This window comes from Triturus cristatus, chromosome 12, assembly GCF_964204655.1.
Source record: "Triturus cristatus chromosome 12, aTriCri1.1, whole genome shotgun sequence".
Classification (NCBI taxonomy): Eukaryota; Metazoa; Chordata; class Amphibia; order Caudata; family Salamandridae; genus Triturus; species Triturus cristatus.
Genome location: NC_140595.1, coordinates 84,017,987 through 84,042,250, shown reverse-complemented (window position 1 = coordinate 84,042,250; position 24,264 = coordinate 84,017,987). Strand labels below are relative to the sequence as shown.

Sequence of the window (24,264 nt, the reverse complement as noted above, 5' to 3'; positions counted from 1 at the left end):
CGCAGGCCCAAACTAAGGGAAGAGAACAGCTTCTTGCCAAACTGTTCTAGTCTCTTGGAATCCCGGTCCGGCGGGGCGGTCGGGAAAGAGGATTGGGAGGTGGAGGCCTGGATAACCAGGCTCTCAGGGGTAGGGTGTTGGGACAGGAAACTGGGGTCGCCCGGCGACGTTCCTGTCCACAGGAGGAACTGTGGAGGGCTTGGACCAGGTGCCCTGCAGAACGTCAATGAGGGCCTCATTGAATTGCAGCAGAGGCTCAGTGGAGCTTGCTGCAGACTGAAGCACCTCAGTAAGGACGTTAGTCCTCACAGCCACGGCAGGCAGCTCGAGCCCAAGGGCTGCGGCCGCCTTGCGCAGCACCACAGAGAAAGCAGCGCCCTCCTCCGAAGCCACAGTCGGAGGAGAGACAAATCCAGTGTCTGGAGAGGTATCCAGGCCACTGGCCTCCCTCAGTTCATCTGCCCAGTCCTGGGACAGTTGAGCCTGAACGGCCATAGGATCCTCGGATCCCTCCCAGTTGTCCCCATCATCCGACTCCTGGTATAGAGGAGAAAGTAACGGAGCCGGGCGGTAGACATAATGTGTCTCTAGCGGCGCCGATCTCGGTGTCCATCGACGCCGGACCGGCGCCAGGCCCGGAGTGGGACTGAACTGGGGCACGACGTCGAGCGGAGTCGACGTCGGCGTCGGGGGTGGTACCGGTGTCGACGCCGGTGGAGGAGGCGTGACGAGGTCGACCGGCGTCGGCGGGGACTCGAGAACGGGTCCCTCGGGCGCTTGCGGCGTCGAGGCCGGAGCCGTCAACGGCGCCGGGGCCGGAGCCACCGGCAGGCAAGGCAGCCCAGTCGGGTCCGCGGGGCCCGAAGGCGCACCAGCGGGCGCCGACGGCGGAGCCAGGTTCCTCATGGCCGAGAGGAAGGCACTGACTTCCGCCGGCGTCGCGTCAGTCCCAGGGACCGGAGGGTATGGGGACGTGCGCGGCGCCTGCGGCTCCGCCGGAGCCGCGGGGGTGGAACCACCCTGACCCTCGGCCGAGTCGCTCGACCGGCGAGGGGAGTCCGAAGAGCGGTGTCGCCTCTTGGACTTCTTGGAATGCTTCGACTTACCCGAAGACTTGGATCCCGACGACCGATGGTGACGTCGGCTGCGGCTCCGCGACCGATCCTTGGACCTCCTCCTGGACCGGGATCGAGAGGCGCGCGGAGCCGAGTGGCGAATCTCGAGAAGCTTACGGGACCGCTCCCGTCTAGCCTTCGAGGTCAGGGCCTTGCAGTCCGAACACGACTCCGCGTCGTGATCGAGGCCCAAGCAATAAAGGCACAGGCGGTGATGGTCCGTAACCGACATCAATCGGTTACAGTCCGTACAGGCTTTAAACCCAGGCATCCTACCGGCACCGGTGTCGAGACACGATCAAAAAGGATCAAATAAGTTAGTCAAAAATTGACTAAAGGGGTAGCTCTTCCGGATCTGCGCTTACTGGCGCGGAAAAAAGAAGAACTGACGTCAGCGCGCGAGGGCGGCGTCTAAGTACTCCGACGACGTCATTCCGGCGCACGACGCCGACGACGGACGCGGAGCCGCAGACGACGCCTAGCGACGCGCAAGGGGTATTGCTGACGAAAAATCTTCCGGATCCAGTCTGACGCCTGGGGATATTCTAAGATGAGGAATCTAACTAACGTGTTTCTTTCAGATGGTGTAATCTTGTGTTCAGGTATTTTCTTGTATTCACTGCCCAGTGTTACGCTGCCACCTAGTGCCAAGTTTGATTTTGACTGCAATGTTCTTATGTTTTCAGTCCGAGTGAAGTTTATCCACACCTTTCTGTTCCTGTACTTGGAGTCTGATGGTGGAAGTTTCGTTTTTTTATTGTCTTACTATGCAATATGTGTGTGGCAATTTTTTATTTTCGTGTGTACATTTAACTGTGGGTGTGCATTTTTGCAATGCTTGTTTATGCTTTCCTTGCTTACAGAGCCTGTTTGCTGTCATCTGGAACCAATTTACTGTCAGTTAAATATGTATGCAAAGTTTTTTACTTTTATGCTATCTAATGGAAAATTCATGTTGGGGTGCACTATGTGAGAGTGTATCCAGTGTCTCACTACTCGGGTGAGAGATCGCTCACCGGCGGGTCACAGTTTATTACTGCACTACTAGCGAGAATGTTTTTGCATACTTATGTTGGTGTTCTGATTTAGTACCACTTTCATTTGGTGTAGTGTGTATCAGTCACTTTGTGCTGCACGTTCTCTACTATTCTGTGTGTTGGTCATGCTGTGACTCACTTGTCGGTGTATAGGGGGTGTTAGTCCCACCTATTAAATTAGTAATGGGTGTTAGTCCCATATACTTGGTGTTTAGGGGGTGTTAGTCCCACCTATGTTATTGTTAATGGGTGTTAGTCCCATATACTCTGTGTTTAGGGGGTGTTAGTTCTACCTACGTTTTTGGTAATGGGTGTTAGTCCCATCTACTCTGTGTATAGGGGGTGTTAGTCCCACCTATGTAATTTGTAATGGGTTTCAGTCCCATTTACAGTATGCTTTATGGGTTTGTGTCCCATTTTGGTATGGTTTTTTGTTGTCTTACTTACATAGGAATACCTAGATGGGTGCAGTCCACCCATAGTTTGGAGTACATACACGGGTGAGGTCCACCCATTGTGTATTTGTTCTGGGATTGATTCTTCTTGTATGTTTCTTCAATCTCTAGAGTACCTGTAGTCGTTTTCTATTGTGATTCTCTGCGGGTTTTTTTTCATATGTATCTTATGTGGTGTCTTTTCAATTTCTGTTTGGGAGTTTAACGTTCTTTTCGTGTCTTATTAAAAGAGGAGGTTGGTGATAGTGAGTGAGTTTAATGTTCTCTTTGGTGTCTTATTATAAGAGGAGGATGGTGATAGTTTATTCTTATCTTTTCATCCTTTTTCTTATCCTTTTTCTGCCGTTTTATAGTCTGGGTCCCTTTCGTGGTATAGTTTATTCATCTTACCCTTGGGTTTTGGACTATTTATCTCTTGTTTATATTTTGTGTATAGTTGCTTTGTACTTTTAGTATTGTTTGTTTTATTTTCAATTGTAAAGAAGGGAGATATTGTAGTATCTTCATGTAAGGTTATTACTGTTCACCTGTATCTTGTAACTAGCTGCTCAGCCAGTGTGAGAGTTCCATGTGGAATGTTGACGTGACTGGAATGTTGGAGGTTGGTGTGGTGTGAGACAGTTGGGAGGATGGGCTGAGCAGCTAGCAGGCTGCTCCTGGTGGGGCTATTCTATGGACTTTACTAACTTAATAAATATACTAAAGATCTATCCTGGCTACGTCTGCTGTGTCACATCAACCTATGGAACCAGGTCACTTCAGGTTGGTTGGTTGGTACTGCTTAAACCGATCACACATTTCTATGAGGAAAAGACTGGTGCTTCCACTACACTAATGCGAGTTGTTTGTGGTTGTCTTCATGAGCTGTGTTTTAACCTATCAAGGTAGTGTTTTACTGTGTGGGTTAGACAACTCCTTCCGAAATTATTAATTTACTTTCTCACAACAGCTCAAACTCCAACACCAAGATTACCGAGAGGTTCACCGTCATCTCAAACAGAATCCTGCCACCTTTGCGTAAAAGGGGCGTGGCTTGAAGGAGGAGGTGAGGCTTACAGTTCTTCACTGTCTCTAAAGAGTGCTGGTGAGGCAATAGTGTGTGGGGCAGTGGAGTGGTGGGGGCTTAGAGCCCATCTCGGCCTGGATAGCTTCCTCTATCCTCTTAAAGCTACCAAAGCAAAGGGTCTAAACCGCCTCTGCCAGCCAGGGGAGGATACATAGCTCTTAACGAACTTTAAAGATGCAGAGCTGGAAAGGAACTCTATGTAGTGCTTTCGAGCTCACTCCATGCCAGCTGTAGGATACTGTCCCTTCAATATTGATGATGGTAAGAGAGCGGATACTGTATGATGTACGGTGGCACCATGTGGGTTAGAGGGTCTGAAAACACCACCATGAATAGGCCCACAGCTGACCTCTCAGAGTCCACCACAAGCACCAATTTTTCAAACTGGTTTATCAAGACCATCTCAAACTACATCACTAATGACACAAGCACCAGATTCACTGCCTTAGCTCACACTCCACCACTGGAATAATGTAGCTTAGAGTCAGATGTACATTGTATAAGTGAGTATCATTTTGTGTTAGAACACAGATACAAATATGGAGAGGCTTGTTAACTCCATTTCACTTTCATCAAGACATTAAAACAGAGACCAGCAGCATTATCATCACTGCATCGTATACCAAACCTCATGCGTCACACAATCAGTGCTGCTGTTCCATCAACATCCAAATCCTCAACAACCCCACAAACGTCAACACACTCATTGTTAACTTCATCATCACAGCAGCATCCAACAAAATGATAATCACAAATATCCTCAGTATAGCTCCAACAACACCCTTACATGAACATCGCACTATTCTGCCCTGTAAGAAGCATCCCCAGACATTGCAGCACATCCCTCCATCAGCTCTATCATCATCATCTTACCAGAATCAGCATCATACACTCCACACAAACAAAGGCAATGCCCCAACTAGATCCACGGCCATTTATCCAACAAGCACCTCTCGCCACCAACACTTGAGTCAATACTTTCCACCTCACCACCTACACTATCAAACTCATTAATGCAAACACCTCCAGAACCACATTCAAGTCACTGTTTTTTTCTCATCCTTGTCAATACCAGAAGTACCAGCACTAGCAGTGTAACACATCCATCAATAACATAATACCTATCGAAAATGTCAACCCAAACAACATCACCTTTAAAAATCTCAAATATTGACTTTACTGTTACCATGGGCACTGCGCTGCCTACATCAGCATCACCAAAAATAACATTACCGAAGTAAATATCAAATATCCAGTAGCATCATATCTACAGAAAGGAAAATGCTACTTACCCAATTTGCATCTGTTCTTGGCATATAGAGCTGTAGAATCATATGCTTTAGCATAGATCGCCATCTAGTGTTGGGTCCGGATGTTTGCACTTTGTTTTTCTTCGAAGTCTTACCCATCACAAGGTAGGTGACTCCTCCTTTTGTTGATAGTGTGCATGGGCATTGACTCCATCCTTAGATTGTTTTGCCGTAAAGGGTGATGATGCAGTAGGTGAGAGTAGTAAAAGAGATGTCCATTTATAACGTATCTAAGTAAGATAGCACTGCAACAGGTAAAGGTACCTGGGGGGGCGGGTGGACACATATGATTCTACAGCTCTATATGCCAAGAACAGAAGCATACTGGGTAAGTAGCATTTTCCGTTCGAGGCGTATGAGCTGTGACCCATGAGTCTTGTAAGAACTATGTTTAGGTTCCACACCGGAGAGGGTGGAAGTCTAGGAGGAATGATTCTTTTAATTCCTTCCATGAAAGCTTTAATAGCGGGCACTCTAAACAGAGACAAGTGCTGTCTGTTTTGTAGGTATGCAGCTATTGCGGCAAGATGTAGGCGTATAGATGTGTACGCTAAATTAGAACACTGTAGGTGTAACAAATAACAAATTATGTTCTGTATAGAAGCATCTAGTGGATTGATTTGATTGTTGTTAGAGTAAACAACAAATTGCTTCCACTTTGCTACATAACATGCTCTTGTGGTAGGGCGTCTAGCCTCTTTGATGACATTCATGCAGTCTGGCGGAAGGTTGAGGGAGCCAAACTCTATGACTTCAGGTGCCAGATTGCAAGGTTGAGATGACTGGGATCTGGATGTCTTATCGCTCCATGGCTCTGAGTGAGAGACTTTGGGGAAAGGTATAGTTTTTGGTGAGGAACTACTGATAGTTCCAACAGGGTTGTGAACCAAGGTTGACGGGCCCACGTGGGAGCAACTAGGATTAGTGTCAGGGAGTGCTGTTTGAGTTTCCGAACACTAACCGAATTAGTGGGAGAGGTGGAAAAGCGTAAGCAAATCTTCCTGACCAAGTCATCCATAGCACATTGCCTTTGGATAATGGGTGTGGGTACCTGGACGCGAAGCTTGGGCATTTTGCGTTGAGGTGGGTGCCGAACAGATCTATTTCTGGGTAACCCCACATTTGGAAGAATGGACGAAGGACTTGAGGATGTAGTTCCCATTTGTGGATCTGATGTCTCTGACGACTGGGCAGATCTGCAATCTGGTTGTTTACTCCTGGGAGGTGTTCTGCAAGGAGATATATTTTTGAGGTATGCCCATCTCCAGATGTTTTGAGATGGTTGTGAAAGCTGTAGTGAGTGTGTGTCCCCCTGTTTTTGTATGTAGTACATTGCTGTCATGTTGTCTGTACGAACCAAGACAGCTTTGCCTACTAGATGCAGTCGAAAGGCTTTCAATGCTAGAAAATTGCTAGTAGTTCTAGGTGGTTTATGTGGAATTGTTTTTGTTGTGCAGTCCACATACCCTGAATGGTATGTTTTTGAACATGCGCTCCCCAACCAGTGAGTGATGCGTCTGCTGTTAACACTATCTGTGGAACCGGGTTGACAAATGGCCACCCCTTTGAAAAGTTTTGTATGTTCCACCACTGCAGAGAGCGATGGGTGCGGCCGTGCACCAACACTAGATCTGTCAACTGACCTTGAGCCTGATTCCACTGCCGTGCTAAGCATTCCTGTAGGGGACGCATTTGGAGTCTTTCCTAAGGGACGATTAGAATGCAAGAAGCCATCATCTCGATCAATTGCATAAACACTCGGGCTGGCAATGAGTGTTGAGGCTGAAATTGTAATATTATATTTTGCATGTTGCGTATCCTGATCTCCCATTACGTCTGCTGTTTTATGTAATGGAAAGGTAACTAGCGGCAGGACACCCCCGGGTAATCGAGCGTTATATAAGCTGCCATAACATAACATATGCTAGATCTTTGCAAGTATCTATTGCGGCTCCCAGATATGCTTGTGTGCGGGATGGCTGGAGGTAAGACTTGGTGAGGTTTACAGTGAATCCTAAGTCGTGAAATAGTTGAACTGTCTCCTGAGTGTGGTGTAGGCAACTATGTCGCGATCTGGCTTTTATTAGCCAGTCGTCCAGGTAAGAGAAGACGTGAATGTGTTGTCTTCTTAAATGAGCTGCCACTACTGCCAGACACTTGGTGAAGACTCTGGGTGCTGTAGTTACTCCGAATGGGAGAACTTTGAATTGATAATGTTGTCCGTCCACCACGAACCTGAGATATTTTCTGTGAGCTGGGTGAATGGGGATATGGAAATAGGCGTCCTTTAAGTCAAGAGTGGATAGAAAGTCGCCTTGCTGAAGCAGTGGAAGCACTTGTTGAAGTGTGACCATGTGGAAGCGGTCTGACTGAATATAGAGGTTTAGCTGCCTGAGGTCTAATATAGGTCTGAGACAGCCGTCCTTTTTTGGAATTATGAAATACAGGGAGTATACGCAGGTCCCTTGATGATGAAATGGGACTGGTTCTATCGCCTGTTTTTCCAAGAGAGAGAGAACCTCTTGATTTAAGAGAGTGAGATGGTCTGGTGAGATTGTATGTGTTCTTGGAAGAATTTTTCGGGGAGTGCTGGTAAGCTCCAGGCAGTAACCATACTGGATAATTTGTAGTACCCACTTGTTTGAGGTGATTGAGTTCCAGACAGGTAGGATTTGCTAGAGACGCCCCCCAACAGGAGTGGAATGATCAGGGGGTAGTGGAAGGAAGTTACTGTTTGTTGGATGGGGAAGTGGATGAGGAGTTACCTCTGTTTCTTCCCTTATTGTTGTTTCCTCTATAACCTCCTCAAAAATAACCCCTGGAAGAGGGGGATTGGTTGTTATCCTTGTAAGAGGAGGAGGGATTCTCGGTGGACACCGTCTTTGAGCCACTCCTGTAAAAGGATTGTGATAACAATGGGGTAACCCAGTATCCCTCAGAACCTGGGCAATCGTGTACAAAAATATAGGATCGGAGGAGACAGGACGTTTGCCTGCGCCCCCCCCCCTGCTTGAAGTTAATTGAGACTCTGGGTCAAATTCCAAGAACCCTAGAGTGATTTATACGATCGGAGGAGACAGGACGATTGCCTGAGCCCCCCCCCCCCTACCTTTTAACTATTCTGAGACTCTCAAGACCCATCATTGGAAGAGATTAACCGCATCTCAAGACTGGAAATCCCCATTGAGGAAGAACCAACGCGGAGCAGGAGACCTTTGCTCCTGCTTGCTACATCAAACGAAGAGATCGAACACGCCCTATGAGCTACATTGTGCTCTTTTAGGCTGTCACCCCACTGCCCCTGTCCTGATGAAGACCCGCATTGACTAGTTAGTAGTGCCCCTCCTGGGTTGAAACGTCGACATATCCCCTGGACCAGTTGAAAGACTCTGCATAAAGACCTATTCAATCAGTCTGCAGACCGATTCAAATATCTGTTTTTCTGGCCTTTGAAAACGTCAATACTTTCACAAGTCACTTTGTATATATTACGCACTTTCACTACAGCACTGAGCACCACATGTCACCTTTTAATGTGGGTATTCATAAATGACACAATTTATAAAAATTTTGAATACTTTTTGGTCTCTATGAGTGTTACTTATGATTAATTGTCTTTCCTGTGAATAAACCAATGACTGGTTTAATGGTTTAAGAAATAATTCATACCCGACAGAACCAATTGTTATTTTTGTACACTCCTGTAAAAGGAGCGGCGAAAGGAACCTCTATTAGTAGGTAATTGTAAGTGAGTTTGGACTCCTTGTCAGGAGGGGGAGCCGCACCTGTGGTTTGAGAGTTAGCTCTCTTGCCAGCGTACAAGACTACAAGAGAGTCCAAAGGCAACTGACCTTTAATGTAAGCAGGGTCGGTAGGAGTAGGTTTATATTTCTTGTCTACTCTGGGTGTGAGTATTCCTTCCCTAACTGGGTGTTTAAATACCCCTTGTGTGTTCTTTAACATGCATTTTAGCATAGGTAAAGTGTGAGTAGATCTTAGGGAATGAGAGAGTTTTTCAAAGAGGAAGTCCTCTTCCAAAGGCTATTAATGGAGCCCCATCCCGTGATACTGGGCAGCTCTGTTAATGAGTTGAATGTATCCAACATTATCATCAGGTGAGGAGGGTCTAGAGGGATACAGGTCATGGTCGTTATCTGTATCTGGTTCCTTGTCATAATTTTCCCAAGGGTCAGGGTCTTGTGGTATAATGTGATCTTGTGGTATATTCTGCTCTCGGTCTGTATCTCCAACCCCATAATAATCATTCTGCGTGGTAGGTGACGGTGGAGGTGAATTTGATGGTGAGATAATCAATTAGGATTAGGAGGAGAGGGAGGTGGAATGTAAGGGGGAGAAGGGTTAGTTCCCATGTCCTTTTTCTCAAGAGGTATATGAGAGTCCTCTGAGAGATCAATCTTCCGTTTCTTGGGAATAGTGGCATGAATATGACCTGTTTGAGGGTTAATGACCAGTTTTTCCTGTTTAGGATCCAAAGATGGTTCATCGGACCGAGGCTTTTTGGCTGCAGTGTCCTTTACTTTATGTGTAGATTTCGGCGCCGAAGGTTTCGGCTACGACCATTTTGGTGTCGAAGGTTTCGGCTGCGAGTCTTAGTGCTTGGTAGGCTTTAGCTCCGAGCCTTTTGGTGTTAAAGATTTTGGCTCCGATTGTTTTGGTGCCGGAGGTTTCGGCTCCGAGCCCTTAGGTGTGGACGATTTTGGCTCCGAACCTGTAGGTGTGAAGAATTTCAGCTCCGAACGTTTAGGTGTGGGGACTTTTGGCTACAAAGTCTTCGGTGCCGAAGGTATAGTCTTCGGTCCCGGTGGTGTGGCGACCTGTAGATGCTTTGATTTGTTTAGTTGCCGAAGGTGTTGGTTCAGCACCAGAATGGGGCCGGCTCGAGCCCGAGCTGGAAGGTTTCTCTTTAAGTTTCTTAGCCGGGCTGGAGGGCGGGGCGTCTGAAATGTTCTGTCGGTGCTGACCAAGGCCCGAAGGAGGTACTAGAGCCTTTGTTTTATGTTCAATGGGCACGGGGGAGTTAGTACTCACGGTACGCTGAGCCGGAGTGATGTGTTCTCCTTCCATGTCGGAGTCTGCTGCAGACACGGAGACCGGTTCTTCTTCCTCGGCTCCTTCAGCTGGATGTTAGATATCGGAATCTTCGCCGGTACGGAGTCGCTGTGATGTTGCATCTCGTGGCATTGAGCCCGATGATCACAAATTGTCTTTTTCGATCGGAACGATCGACACACGTCACAGTCCTTTTTGTTATATTCCGGAGAGAAGTAGAGGTTGCAGACCTCGTGCAAATCGGTGCGTGGAAACTTAGCACGACACCGGGGACATAGTTTGAATGGAGTCCGTTCCATCGACTGCTATCGCGGTCGGCGCGGGTAGGCCCGACAGCCCGCCTCAAGTTTCCTGATCGAAGGTTTTCTCAGTCAAAACAATGCGCGTCGAATGGGGAAACGCGATCGATAACAATACCGTCGAGAATAGAGGATTGCGCGTCGAAAGGGTTTGAAAACGATACCGATCCGGAGCGCAGCAATACACATCCGAACCCGTTGGCAGAAAAAAACAATCTAAGGATGAAGTCGATGCCCATGCGCACTATCATCGAAAGGAGGAGTCACCTACCTCGTGACTGGAAAGACTTCTTCGAAGAAAAACAAAGTGCAAACATCCGGACCCAACACTAGAAGGCGATCTATGCTAAAGCATATGATCTACAGCTCATATGCCTCGAAAACATTTTTACAATAATACAGGAAACCTAATGGTCGATACAACTGAGGCATACAGCAGTACTATCAGTAGAACAAGCACCAAAGGTTACCAAAAATGTTACTAACATTTCAGCATTTCCAGGGCACCCTGTCACCACAGAAGCAATGAATAAGCAGACATAACTGCCATCACATCCCACCACCATAAAAGCCGGTGCACAAACAAAATCAGTACCCCCACCATAAACCTACAGCACGCCACTATTAACATTATTTTAGCATTTCCAAAGCTCCTGCCAGCATAGAAGCCACCGCATAAACAAACAAATGTCTGCCATCTTTCCCTACCGCTATAAAAGCCAAAGCACAAACAAAAATGGCCCCACCACCAAAGACCTACAGCACTACCACCACCAAAACAGAGCAACAGGTTATACTGTTCCCTCTGCAAGGTGTTACCTGAGATTTTTTCACCACAGGGTCCGCAGGCAGAGGCCTGGTAGGCGCTGCGGGCCTGTCTGGATCTGCATCCTGAACAAAGAGAGTTTGGACAGTGAGAGAGCAAAATAGTCATCTATAGAAGTGATACTGGCGCATGCAAGAGCAACTGACACCGCTAGGTCTGAATGCATTCGCTACCTGGCATAGAAGAGGTCAGAGACCGCGTGGTCTGACTTCAAAGGTCCACTGGCATAAGGAGGCATGACTGCAAGAGACTACCTTTTTGGGCTCGCACTGTTCCCACACTTTGCCACTATCTTAGCAATTGGGCATGATGCACAATGCATGGTCTATCTAGTGCTTTCAATTTCGAATTTGTGCGACCTGCTTTGTACTCTGCTTAGCTTGAAACTAGATTTAAATGAATGCCTCAGTACATAAAGGAGCACTGGCATGGTACACCACAATTACAGCATTAGGCCAAAAAGAGATTCTTAAATCACTGAAAGTTAATGCCTTGGTGCAAATATCAGCGTGCGCCATTGATAAGAAAAGGTCCTTACTTCCCATTAATGAACAGAAAGTACAATGAGTGGGTCCTATAACGCATAGAGACCGACAAGAAAGCTGCTTAAAGGCTGTAAGGTGCATGGACAATAGTTACATCATAAAATCAAAGCTAATGTCAGATAGATGCTGCATAGACCATCTCAGGTTCTCTGTCTGCTTACTTTTAAAAGTGGATGACAGGATGTTTTATTAATGAAGTTTTATCATAATTTGTTTTTAAAGTTCTCTGGTGGCTTTCACGGATGGGATTATTTTCTGTTTAGGGGCATTTGATTGTCTTCGATTGGAACATCTGTATTGTAGATACACCCACTTCAACACGCCATGTTCAAAAAGTAGCAAAGAGTGTTTTTGGTCTTTCTTTTCTCAAACGCACCTCTCACCACATGCAATGTTTGACTTGCTTGCTTTGTGTTAGCGTGCATATATTTACTGTAGTAAATTCAAGAGTAATACTGCGTCTCAGTTTTATTTATACTCCCTAGAGGGTGTTCCCACAAGCCCCAGAACATTCTCCATCTTCCTTACAGGCATTTAACATTTTATGGATTAAATCTGACTAATAATGTTGTGATTTTGGGAGGCCCCATTTAAATTATGGTACTGGTGGTGTTAAAACAATTTTCGACCATTGTTTAGTGTATGAATCTCCCCCAAACCATTCAGCTGGGGCACAAACTGGTTCCCAAAAAATTGGTGTTTGTCTTTTACTGGGGTCTATAACACCTTTACAATATAAAGACAGTATTTTACCACCAAACTGTTATGACCAAAAAGTACATATGATAATATCTGTCCTTGAAGTAGACTCTGCCCATCGTTATGTCAACGACATGGTGATCCATTAGTGCTCTTTTTAGTGGAATAGTCACAACTCCTACAACCAAACCTGAAGGCCTCAAAAACTAAATTAAAGATGGAGGCGATCTGAGTCTGATAACAGACATCCCTCCTTAGCTTTCACAACATTTCTAATATCATGAGAAAAACGAGTGCATTTTTGGACCTGACCCGTAGATGGTAGGATGATGCACAGAATATGACTCTACGACAAACAGACAGACGCAATGCAGAGTATGTTTTTTAGCTGGCACGCGTTGGGAAGGTAACACCTCTAGACATTTGTCCAGCAGTGATCTATCTGGTATTGGGAATGTTGATGCTGAATTCCTCCAGTACGGTACAGGTTCGCTGTACTCTTTCCACGCAACAACTCTGCTTGCGTGGGTCAGAGGGAGCTGTGACGAGCCAGTTCAACTATGCCAACTGTTCTAGAAAGCCCAGGTTCAACTGGAGCCACTGGTGACAGCGGAAACTCTTACAAGACAGTCTGCATGTTCTCTAACTGCACTGATTATGCTTTCTGCTATCAGTACCTAAGTTGATACAATTTGTGTGATTTCCTGTGGTGGTAATGCTTGCAGTCCAGTCCTTTTCTACTCTAACTGGGTCCTCTTGAAACGTGCCTATCCCCTCGTTTTGCCCTATGTAGCCTTTGCCTGTGTTTTTCAACCCTACTTCTATACAGTGTTGTCTTGTTGGCTATTTAGCGGTTGATTCAGAAGAATTTCTTGTGCATGTCCAGTTGGTTGTTTTGAGGATGTCTGGTGAAGGCTTTCATGCATCCTCACTACAGGAAGTCTGGGTTAAGCCCTGCCTTTTAATTGTGCTTCGAGGCAGGGCTATGTCCTAAAGCCCTTTAAAATTGTAGGTTTCTCTGATTTATGTGAAGTTTGCCAATTGTTTAGTGTATCTTAACGTGTACCATGTGCCTGTGCTGCAATTGTTTGCATGCGCCCACAACGCTGTTGCAGCACCCATGGCTGCTTTTTAGAGCATCCTCTGCTCCAGCTACTGTTAATGAGTAGACTTTTCCAATCTTGAGTCACAGTTCTATTGTAGGCTGTGGTGTTCGTGTTTGCTTTGCCACATTTTGCAGCCTCTGGTTTTGGAAGGCTTTTTTAGTAAACTTGTTTTGTTTCCAGTTGGCTGTACCATGCCTCTAACCACTGAGTATTCTGCCTTAAACTATCCGGTTGATTTCTGGTACAAATAACAGCTAGGACTAGATGCCTTCCGTTTATGAGTGGATGCTGGCTGATGCTTTGTAAGATCAAGTCTACTGATAAAATACTTTGAATCCCCATGAGAAGCCCTTCTTAGGGGTTTTAAATTGTTACAATGCAGTCTGTGCTTTGATTCTACCTTGCATGTGGTAACACCTTTATTCCTTAAAGCAGCTTCCTTGTGACTGGCAAACTCAGGACCCTCTAAGGACAACCGTTCCTTACACCTTGTTGGACTTCAAGTCTGCTAGTGTAGGACGCCCCATAACTTCAAGGAGAGGAATCATACTTGTAAAGGCGCTACATGTCTAACTATTTCTCCCACAATAGGACCTGTGGAGAGCCAGAGACAATGGGATAACTTAGCTGGCATCTGATGGAGAGGAAAATAACACATGGCCATTGGTAGCAGTCATCAATCATTGCAGAGGGAAGGGTGAGAGGTTGTTGTGGGATTGTATGTGGTGCTTGATAAAGGTGACCACCTTTTAGGGAAAGGGAAAAAGGGGTTTCAGAAATAGTCAGAAGAAGGTTTCCAGCATGAAAATATTGACTAATAGCAGCCTTGTGTCTTGTATTGAAGAACTTCGAGCTCCCTTAGGCAGTTGAACCTATGGCCCGCCCCTGCGCCCTATAGCAATATACATGCCGCAGCCTCTGTCAGTGATTAAAACAGCAAGACCCCTTCGCTTCATGCAACGCTTGTCCCCACTAAACGCTCAAAGGCGCACCACCACCACCAGCCCTCGCTGGATAGCAATACACAGGGAAATCGGGCATTACCTGCACACGCTTAGGCACGGGATCAGGAGGCAGTGGCTTCGAAGGTGGCTCAGGCCTGTCAGAACCCTGAAAACTGGGCTGAGAAGTAGGTGCATGGCAACAAAAAGACAGCCAAAGAAGAGATGAGAAAATGAAATGTGCAAGGAGAAAAGAGACATGGTTGAGAAAGATGCATTCATGTTAAGAGAGATACTCATGCGGCAGACTTCTGAAGGATAAGAATGAATTATTAGGTCATGCATGGTGTTTCCAGAGCTGCGTGCAACAAGGATTTGCATGCACACAGTACTAGTTGAGCAGGTATGTCAAGAAAGATGCCCAATTACTCCACCCTCTACGAACTGCTGCATCTCTGCCTTGGAGTCCAATTCACTGGATGTCACATCATGCAGCTTCACCGATTTGTTTGCCCCCTCCGCTATTCCAGTGACCTGATTATCTGAAGACAACTCAAATGTGAAACGACAAGTGCAAACCCATCACTACCCAAGACCAAGGCTGCAGCTGGCCTTGGCTGACCAGCAACATGAACACTTATCTTCAAAGCCCCCAATGGGTGCAGGAATACTATACTGGTATTCCCATTCTCGAAGACAATCTTACCACAAGCATTGTATGTATGAGTTGCTAGAACAGTGGCATATTACAAGTATCCCACCTGGGAAATGGGAACTAACACTTAAGAAATGGGGTTTCTCACAGCTCTGTGTTATCTCCCCATCTTTTGAATATCTATGAACCATTAGCAAAAATCACTCATGAACACTGGGGTCAAGGCTATATATGCAGACGATACTCATATTTTTGTCCGACTAGATCAGTGGTTCTTAACCTTTTGACTTCTGTGGACCTGCACTTAATTTTTACTGGAACCCAGGGGCCCCCACTGGATTATTATTGGAATCCGGGGATCCCCCACTGAGTCATTACAGCAATTTTCGATGATTTGAACCGCAAAATAATACACAAAATATACAGAAACAAACATTCTTCACACAAATATACAAATGTTGAAATAAGTATTTAATGCACAATCAAAAAAAAAATCTAGATTTTAATTTTAATGAGAAAGTTGGGGGCTTTATAAATTCAAATTAGGCCACTTATCATCCATAGTGTATTATGTTTGATGCACTTGCACTGTTCCCACAATCTAAGGATACAAACTTTATTTTCAGCCTCTAATTTCAAATCCCTTCACATTCACAGAATGTTTTAAAATTTGTAACTTTACATTTTGCGTCTTTGTTTATATATATTTTATTAATCCGTTCACATTGTTTAATTTTCTAAGCAGTCCCGGACCCCGTGGAAAGGTCTTTGCGGATTCTCGGGGGCCCCGGACCACAGGTTAAGAACCACTGGTCTAGATGGCAATCCAACAACTAGCCACTCCTTCCAGCAAGCCATGAAATTTATATAGAATTAGATATATAGCGATTATTAAATGATGAGAAAACAAGTACTAGTCGTGACAGGTAAGCCCTACCTCTGGCTAAACATGATTTAGCCTGTGCCATAGGAACCTTCCTTACTCTGGCAAAAGCCATGAAAAATCTAGGTTTCAAAATTGACAATGAACTCTCCAAGTAGAACCATGTCTCTTCCATAGACTCTTCCTGCACATTTCAACCAAGGGCACTATATGACTCCTTGCTAAGAGACAAGAGTATAAGACTGCTTAAACCGGGACTATGGAAACTTTCTCCATTTATGGATTTCTTGGATTCCATAGTACTCAGCGGCGGCTCCTCCGCTATGGCGGAGGAGCGTCGCCCCCCCCCCTGCCAGCATCTAAAAAATAAGTGAAAAATAAAACGACAATAATTTTGTGCTGAGGCTTGGGGGCAGGACTAGGGTAATGACAGGTTGGAGGGGGAGTGTTGGGCACTACTATTCACTGTGCAGGTGGGTTTGGCCAGCCGTCTCAGGCCAGCCAAACCCACATGCGCAGTGAAGCTCTTTCCAACAACCATAGCGGCATTGCTTGGGCTGAAGAGAGCATGTACAGGCTCCCAGACTGTCTAGGAGCGCAAATAATCAGCGCTCAGGCCAATCCTGAAGTTGCTCTCATAGCTCTTCTAACTTCTGTCTATTCTATGTGGTCTGGTGCCAAGAAACCTATGGGGTCCACTATACTATATTGTTAACATGACACTCCAGCATGTGTGATGTTTTTCAACACTCAGTCATCAAAATGTCACGTTTAAAAAGTTGCATTCTGGGACACGCCTTAATACACGTAATTTCTGGTGCAGCTGATAACTCCCACTATCAGTCAATTTGGAAATTACAGGCCCTACTAATGAGGACCATTGTGGCCTTATTGAAAGTAGCCAAAGCGCTACAATGTCTCCGTCTGTGGAGGCAGTCAGGTCTTCCTTTCACAGCCCGGTCTGTTATACGAGATTTCCAAACGTGCGGTTATTGGCTGCCAGCAGGGCCATTCCTGATGCCTAACTGGGACACAAGATAACAAGTGGGCTTAGATTTTGGTCTTAAGATAGAGCCCCATGACTACTCCAGGGACAAAACTTCCTTTCTAAGTGAACAGAGTTGTGCAGAAGGTAAAACAAAAAAGCAAAGTTAAGTCCTCAGATCCAGGTTCTCACATTACTGCCAGCTGCTGAAACGTGTCACATAGTGGCAGGGAATGCCATAGTCCGCCCTCAAGGAATAACATAATACAAACTGGAAAGGGCTTGAATAACCTAGAGTCACCCTAAAACTACTTACCATGTACCTCATTCCTGGAGTGTGATATTTACCAAGCTTAGAAAAAAATCTTATATAGTACTGGTTTATTTAGCAAATTTAAGTGGCACCAAGTACATCAACTTAAGGCAAGGTGAGGCTGTTCAAGATGATGCTGGACAAAGACCACCACACTACTGCATTTGTTTTCTACCGTGCATTTAAATATTTCACTAGCTTACCACAACATATCCAATAACACCTGTGATAGTGCAATGGAATTATTGAGGAATGCTTATTCTTTTGAGATTAAGGGCCTTATTTGGAGTTTGGGGACCAGCGTACTTCATCACAAACGTGGATTGTTCTATCAGCTGTATTACAAACGTACAGTAGCCTGTGGCACTGCAATACGATGAATGGGATATCTGCCATAGTTTGATGGAGTATCATGTCCGCCAAACTCTTAAAAAGGCCTTAAGTAACAAAGGTGGCTTCACCTGTACCATCCCACATATATAAAATAAAAAATTTAACAGAGAGGTTGTGATGTGAAAGAAGATGTAGGAGGCCTTCTGTGCTCCACTGGGGTTTTAAGTACTAATAAATGGAAATAAACAGAAAGGCTACTAAGTGTGTACAGAAATCCTTATGAAGTGTACAGGATCGCCACAACAATATGCTACTTACGAAAAAACAGAGCGTAGAAGCATGACTCGACTTTTCAAAAGAAGGCAACGAGTCACCCCGCTTTGTCCCCAAACATGGAGACACGACCCAATTTTTCAATGAAGGCAACGAGTTACCCCCAGCTTTGCCTCCAAACACGGAGATACGACCTAACTTTGCAAATGAAGGCAGCGATTGACGCCTGCTTTGTCCCCAAACACTGAGGTACAACCCAGCTTTTCAAAGAAAGGCAGGGCTTGCCCCCTACTTTGTCCCCAAAATACACTGAGCATGGTTGAACAGGAGGACTCTCTCAGGTCTCAATCTGACCTGCATGAAAATATCTTTCTGACTCTGAAAAGAAGTTATTTCAGTACAATAAATGCCCACAAATTATCTTTAAATCACAATGCTCGATCTCTATCAGGTTACAGGGTGCTACACAGACGAAGCGCATGAACACACAGAAGAAATAAATCCCATCACAAATCTCTCAAGTTCTAACTCACACACAGGTCTCTCAATGCGCTTTGGAATAGGAGCGGACAAGGGATATTGGCCTGGACTAAAAGATCACCATATTGTCCTGATATTCTTGGGGAATATGTACCTGCCTCCATCTTTCTTACCTTGCTATTAACAGGCATCACCTGGAGCTCTGTAGACTGCGTCCGCTGTGGTGGCCTGGGACGTTCTGGTGGCTGGCGACTTCCAGATTGGGGATGCCTGCAAAAAACAGTAGGCATCACACTGTAATATAATGACAGACACTGGTATCACAAAGAGTGTGTCCAAATCCAGTGGAGGTGGGATGTTCCAATAACAACAGTGGAGTTAGAGGCGGTTCCAATAGGAAACATCAAGGTAAGTTGGCCACCTGTGTTCTGCATTAGCTTTACACAATCTTCTATCCCAACTAGACTTGGCCATGTTACCCTACAGCGTGCACATGTAGAAGCCACCGGGACTTCTGCCAATAAGGAAACACAAAACAGCTAAACTAATATTCAAGTACGAACCATATGACCATTTTCCAGAGTGTGACCTTGAATATCAAAGACAGAATATTGTGGTAGGGAAACATCGACAACATTTCAAAACCAAAATATTGAAAGATGAGTAAGTATAGATTGTCTGTACTGAACTCCAGATATTTGTACCTCGGCGATATATATCTTCTGGGTGCGTAGATGTCAAGTTAGGAATGATAAATCTATACTTCCTCTATATGCACTTAAATTTTGATATTTTGGTCCTTGATATTTTATCCAAGATATTCTTATATGATAATATTTCTACTCTCGATAGTCAGTAGTTCAATCATATTCTACAATGACAAAGGTAATTTAATCTTCAATTGGAACTGTATAACCATAATCTACATGCATCACATTAAACCATCGGAACCTCTGATGGCGAACCAACACAAAACAGCTAGCCTAATCTTCAATTGGCACCGTATGACCATATTATACATGCATTACATTCTCTTTGTTAACATCAAATAAAAACAAGTACTGACTTTTCACATGAAGTTATTTGACAGAAAAAAAACAAAATCAGCAAAATTATGTTTTAAAAAAATACCAAAAATCGTTAACACAAAGACCCAGAACTACAAGTTTATTAACTATTAGGCGAGGGCGGAACTAGTGGAATTTGACTCCGCGGAATTCCACCTATTTACATACAAACTCAGCAAGATTCCACGGAGTTCTGCAAATAGGTGGAAATAAGCATGCTGCGGTGCTTGCGCTGTGATTTAGCACCAGTAGCGCGTTCCGTGCAGAAAAATCAGCACGGACTGCACCATGTAGTACTCGAGTTGATTTTGCTCCAGTTCAAGTAGATTTTCTATTCGAGAAGCGGCCTAGGGGACGCCAAATCTCGCTCAGCAACTTACCGTTCTGGGGACGTGCACGAGGAATGCTGAGTCACCAAAATTCCATCAATTCCACTGGCGGAACGGACACTTCTGCCCACCCTTACTAACTACAACCCGTAAATAACACCTTTGGGAAATTAAAAGAATCAATGGACCCAAGATATATAACACCTGCTGATTCGTTTAAAACCAATATAAAATAAGGTGAGATCCAATCTGGTTATCAAGGCAGAACACTGTCGAACAACAGTAAGATACAAATAAATACAATCATTAATGTTCAAAGTCTCTTGTGACAGGCACTGGTGTTACAGAATACCAAATTACACAGCCATGTCATAAGGTCTCCCAACAGAAGCTCCATGGTTAATAGGGGACCCTAGAAAAAACAACTTTATTAAATGTGTTGCTTAAACAAGCCGAAATGTTAGAAGGGCTCTCATAATGCATACTCGTTGCTCCCATAATGCTGGTGCAGCCCCACAGCACTGGCAATGCACTACTGGAGGAAGCGCACAGCCGGAGCCCTACATCTTTTCCTGGACTTCGCTGATGGAAGCGCACATTGTTGTGATCCTATAGCTTCGACAGGACATCTCTTTGGTCCTGTAATCCTTTTGAGAGGATGCACACATTTTGCTGAGGTTCTTTGGTCCTCTCGCAACACCTGCTGGGGTTCTTTATCCATTGAGTGGGGTACAGTCAGTTCTGGGGCCCCAAAGGTCAAACAGGCAACGGCTGCTGTCTTGTGGCTCTTGCAGGGCACTGCTTGGATGTGGTTTAGCATCCGGTGCACAAAGACCTGAGATATAGGTTATGCGAGGAAGCTCTACAAGCACTCACTGGCTGTTCGCTCAGCAGATCCACACACCAGCCTGACATTTTAGTGTACAGTGAACTCTAAAACACCTAAAAACAGAGGCATTACCAGTTCCTGTTGCTCGGTGCACTTTCGCCCAGGAATCGCACTCGCGTTTCAGCCAACTCGTCACTGCAGTAAAAGGAAAAGCAGAATACATGAGTCCGGGGGCACCCGTGGCATCGACTATATATCACATCCACAAGATCACATCACTCACAGAGAGAGGCTGACATATATGTTTGAAAAGTGGAAGCTGCTCATCACGCTCTGACAGGGAGAAGAGTGACACGACAACCATGGAGCAGGGCAACCATATATCTCTTAAAGACTGGTACTCACCCATCAATCTCAAAGCGAAGACAAGCACACATGATTGTAAGAAAGTGACAGTCGAACAGCACTCCCATGAAGAGGTGCAAGATTACATCACTCTCAGAGAGGTGACTACAGCAAGCGGTCTTTTTCAGTCCGTAGAACATCACTGACTCTGTATTGGAACTTTCATACATTCACATGCTTGAATCATTCCCCGTCGTCGAGATGGGAGTCCCAAGGTACATTATAATAGCAGGGGAATGTTAAACATAGACTAGAAAGGTGCTAGGCCATTACATGTTGTAACATATCATAGTCCTTTTTAAAAAAGAGACCAAACTTAGGTTTCAACCAATGAGGTTGCTTTGCCCTCTAGAATACTCCTGTGAGAAGCTCCAGTTTCTCAGATTCTGTACCACACCTCGTGTTAGGGAGTCTCCACTGAGCTCTGCTCAGCTATACCTGTTGAGAACTATTCCTAGGAATTCAATACCTTCTTAATACCTCAGAGACATACAGATGTATACTTAATACCATTTTGTCTGTATTTTTGACTTCAAACCTGACTTCATCATGTCAGATAAAGAAAAGAAGAGTATATTCAGTGCCTTTGGTACTTGCGGTAATAAGAGGCTTCATTCGGATTATCCTCATCAGGACTGCATATACTGCCTTTATCCAGCGCATAAGGCCAAAGAATGTAAGGTTAGTGGAACCATTTCTACTAAAACAATGAAGAACCATGAAGGGCGGCTGCTGATATGGTTCCAAAAACTTAAAACCAGGAAGAAACCGGTGTCTGATGACGACAGTGAGGACTCTTCCCCCGTCCTCAAGAAGGTTGCAAAAGAGAGAGAGATCATTCCATTCTCACTCCTCTCTAGAGCAGCCTAAAAAAAGATCACTCATAGGTCTTACAGAGGATGCAGTCCTTCCAAATCTCATTAGGAAGTTGAGGTTTCTTCCAGGTGACAGGAGAAAAAGGGACCATATACCTCTTAAAAAAAGCCTGAAAAAAACTAGGTTTGAGCCTCCTACATCACCTCCTCAGGTTCGTCACTCCTTCAAGAAACCTTAATCTGCACCATCTACTGACAGATCATCGATGAGAATCTCTCCGTTGACGAAAATCTCATCATCGGCACTGCCAACGACGAAGACCTACACGGCAGCGTCTACGACAGTTACCACGAGCACCATTTCCACCACACTGACCACGAGCTCATCGTTTTCGACAATGACATCCTCATTGACGGCTCAAACACATAGACTGTTGATGCTGAATATAACTCTGACCTCGTCATCAACTAACAGTGAAGACAGTTCCTCCGTCGACGACTACGGCTCCCCTGTCGACAACGTCTCTCCAATTGACAGGTGGCATGGCTCTCGCAATGTCAGAGCTTCCATCTGAGAAAATAAGGCATGTGACTCCTGCACATACCTCTTTTTGAGCTACATATGGGATGAGGGCTTAAAAGTAATGTAGACTTCGGCCACAGTGACTGCAGTTCTACTGCGCTTGGATAAGAAATACAAGGCTCCAGAGGATGCTCCTGCATGTCTTAATTGCCACCCAAAGCCTGATTCGGTTATCACACAGGCAGCCCAGTGTGGATCTAGGAATCCCTTCAGGGCCAATCTCAGCGCCTCAGGACATGGAGGGTTGCTGCCTTGATAATATTGGCAAGTGCTTTTCATCCAGGTCAGCACTTACGGTAATGGTGGCAAATTTCCTAGTGGTTCCTGGACGATATGATCACCAAATGTGGTCCGATATTGCTCGATATCTGGACCACCTCCCACAGGACATCAAAACAGAGGCCAAGAAAGTTCTACAAGGAGAGTGCACATTATCGGAGGTGATAGATTGTGCCATGGTCATTGCCACTACTGCATTCAGACATCTTGCAGGGGCTGCCGTGTTAAGGACACAGGTTTGGGTCAAAGCTACTTTTTTAAGGCCGGAGGTCCAAAGCAAAATACTGGATCTGGCCTTTGATGGTGAAGACCTTTTCGGCAAGCATGTCGACAAAGCTCTACAAGGCATTAAAATAGAGAGTGACACAGCTAAATCGTTGGGCACACTTCAGTAAAGAAATTGCCCTTTCGGGGTGCTTGGTGAAGAGGAGTTCCATCCTATGGAGGAGGTTACCCAACAGTATTGTTATCCTTCATATTCATCAACCTCTCAGCAATTTCATCACCAGTACTTACAATGGCAAAGGATCCAGCTACTCCCCTCTTCTCTCCATTCAGGCTAGGAGGAAGACTATCCAACTATAATCAACGCTGGCAAGAGATAACAGACCAATGGGTCTTAAACCTTGTTCAATCTGGCCATATATTAGAATTCATCAAGACCCCATCACCAACCCCACCTCAAACTTCCATTTCGAAACATCTACAACTTTTTAGTTGGAGGTCAAAACCATGCTCAAAAAAGGGGCGATAGAAAGAGTTTCTACATCACAACATTGGAAGGGATTCTATTCCAGTTTCTTCTTGGCCCGCAAGACATTTAAGGAGTCGAGACCAATTCTAGACCTGAGAAATCTCAACAAATATCTCAAATAACAGTAATTCCACATGGTAACATTTCAGGATATTCTGCTACTCCTAAACCAGGGAGATTATACGTCAACCCTCGGCCTCCAGTATGTGTATTTTCACATTCACATCCACCCATCGAAATTCCTATCATTCAAAGTAGCCAGCAGCCATTACCAGTTCAAGGTTCTTCCTTTTGGCCTGAAGTCTAACCTTCGAATATTCGCAAAGTGTTTAGTGCCTGTAACAGCCTCCTTGAGAAAACACAAACACCAGGTGTTCCCATATCTCGAAGATTGGTTGGTCAAGGCACCTTCCAATCAGGCTGCACAGAGATCGACAACTGCCTGCACAACCCTGACCCCCGCCAAAGAACATAACATTCTTGGGGGCAACGCTCGATATTTCACTCAGCAAAGTGTACCCCACATCAGAGAGACAATTAAAATGAATGTCCTTAGCAAAATTGGTACAAAGAAAAGGGTCTCTTGCAGTTCGCCTCTACAAGTCCGGACTAGGGACAATGTCATCATGTATCCCTCTAGTTCCATTGTGCCGTCTACGGATATGTCAACTTCAGGAAGAACTAAATAGACAATGAGTACAGGTAATAGGGTCTTTCGACGACCTCATCAAATTCACTCGGCCATGGTCAATGCCCCATCCTGGTGGACGAGACAAGCGAATCTGTCAGCCGGCCTTTCTTTCCTCAGTTCA

The 24,264-nt window shown here is 45.2% G+C and overlaps 1 protein-coding gene across 9 annotated transcripts in view; it reads right to left on the bottom strand.

Moving 5' to 3' along the window:
* Positions 1-24,264, bottom strand: part of ADAM15 (ADAM metallopeptidase domain 15) — a 192,829-nt gene that overhangs the window by 35,810 nt on the left and 132,755 nt on the right. For 5 of the 9 annotated variants that reach the window (XM_085638489.1, XM_085638486.1, XM_085638490.1 and 2 more), the window contains 2 exons: positions 20,749-20,811; positions 18,565-18,661 (listed from right to left, as the gene is read on the bottom strand). In XM_085638489.1, the coding sequence (XP_085494615.1) occupies positions 18,565-18,661; positions 20,749-20,811 (160 nt within the window). Of the gene's footprint in view, positions 1-11,171; positions 11,244-14,572; positions 14,651-18,564; positions 18,662-20,748; positions 20,812-24,264 lie in introns of all 9 variants that reach the window. The other 4 variants (XM_085638483.1, XM_085638482.1, XM_085638485.1 and 1 more) reach the window with 1 other exon arrangement.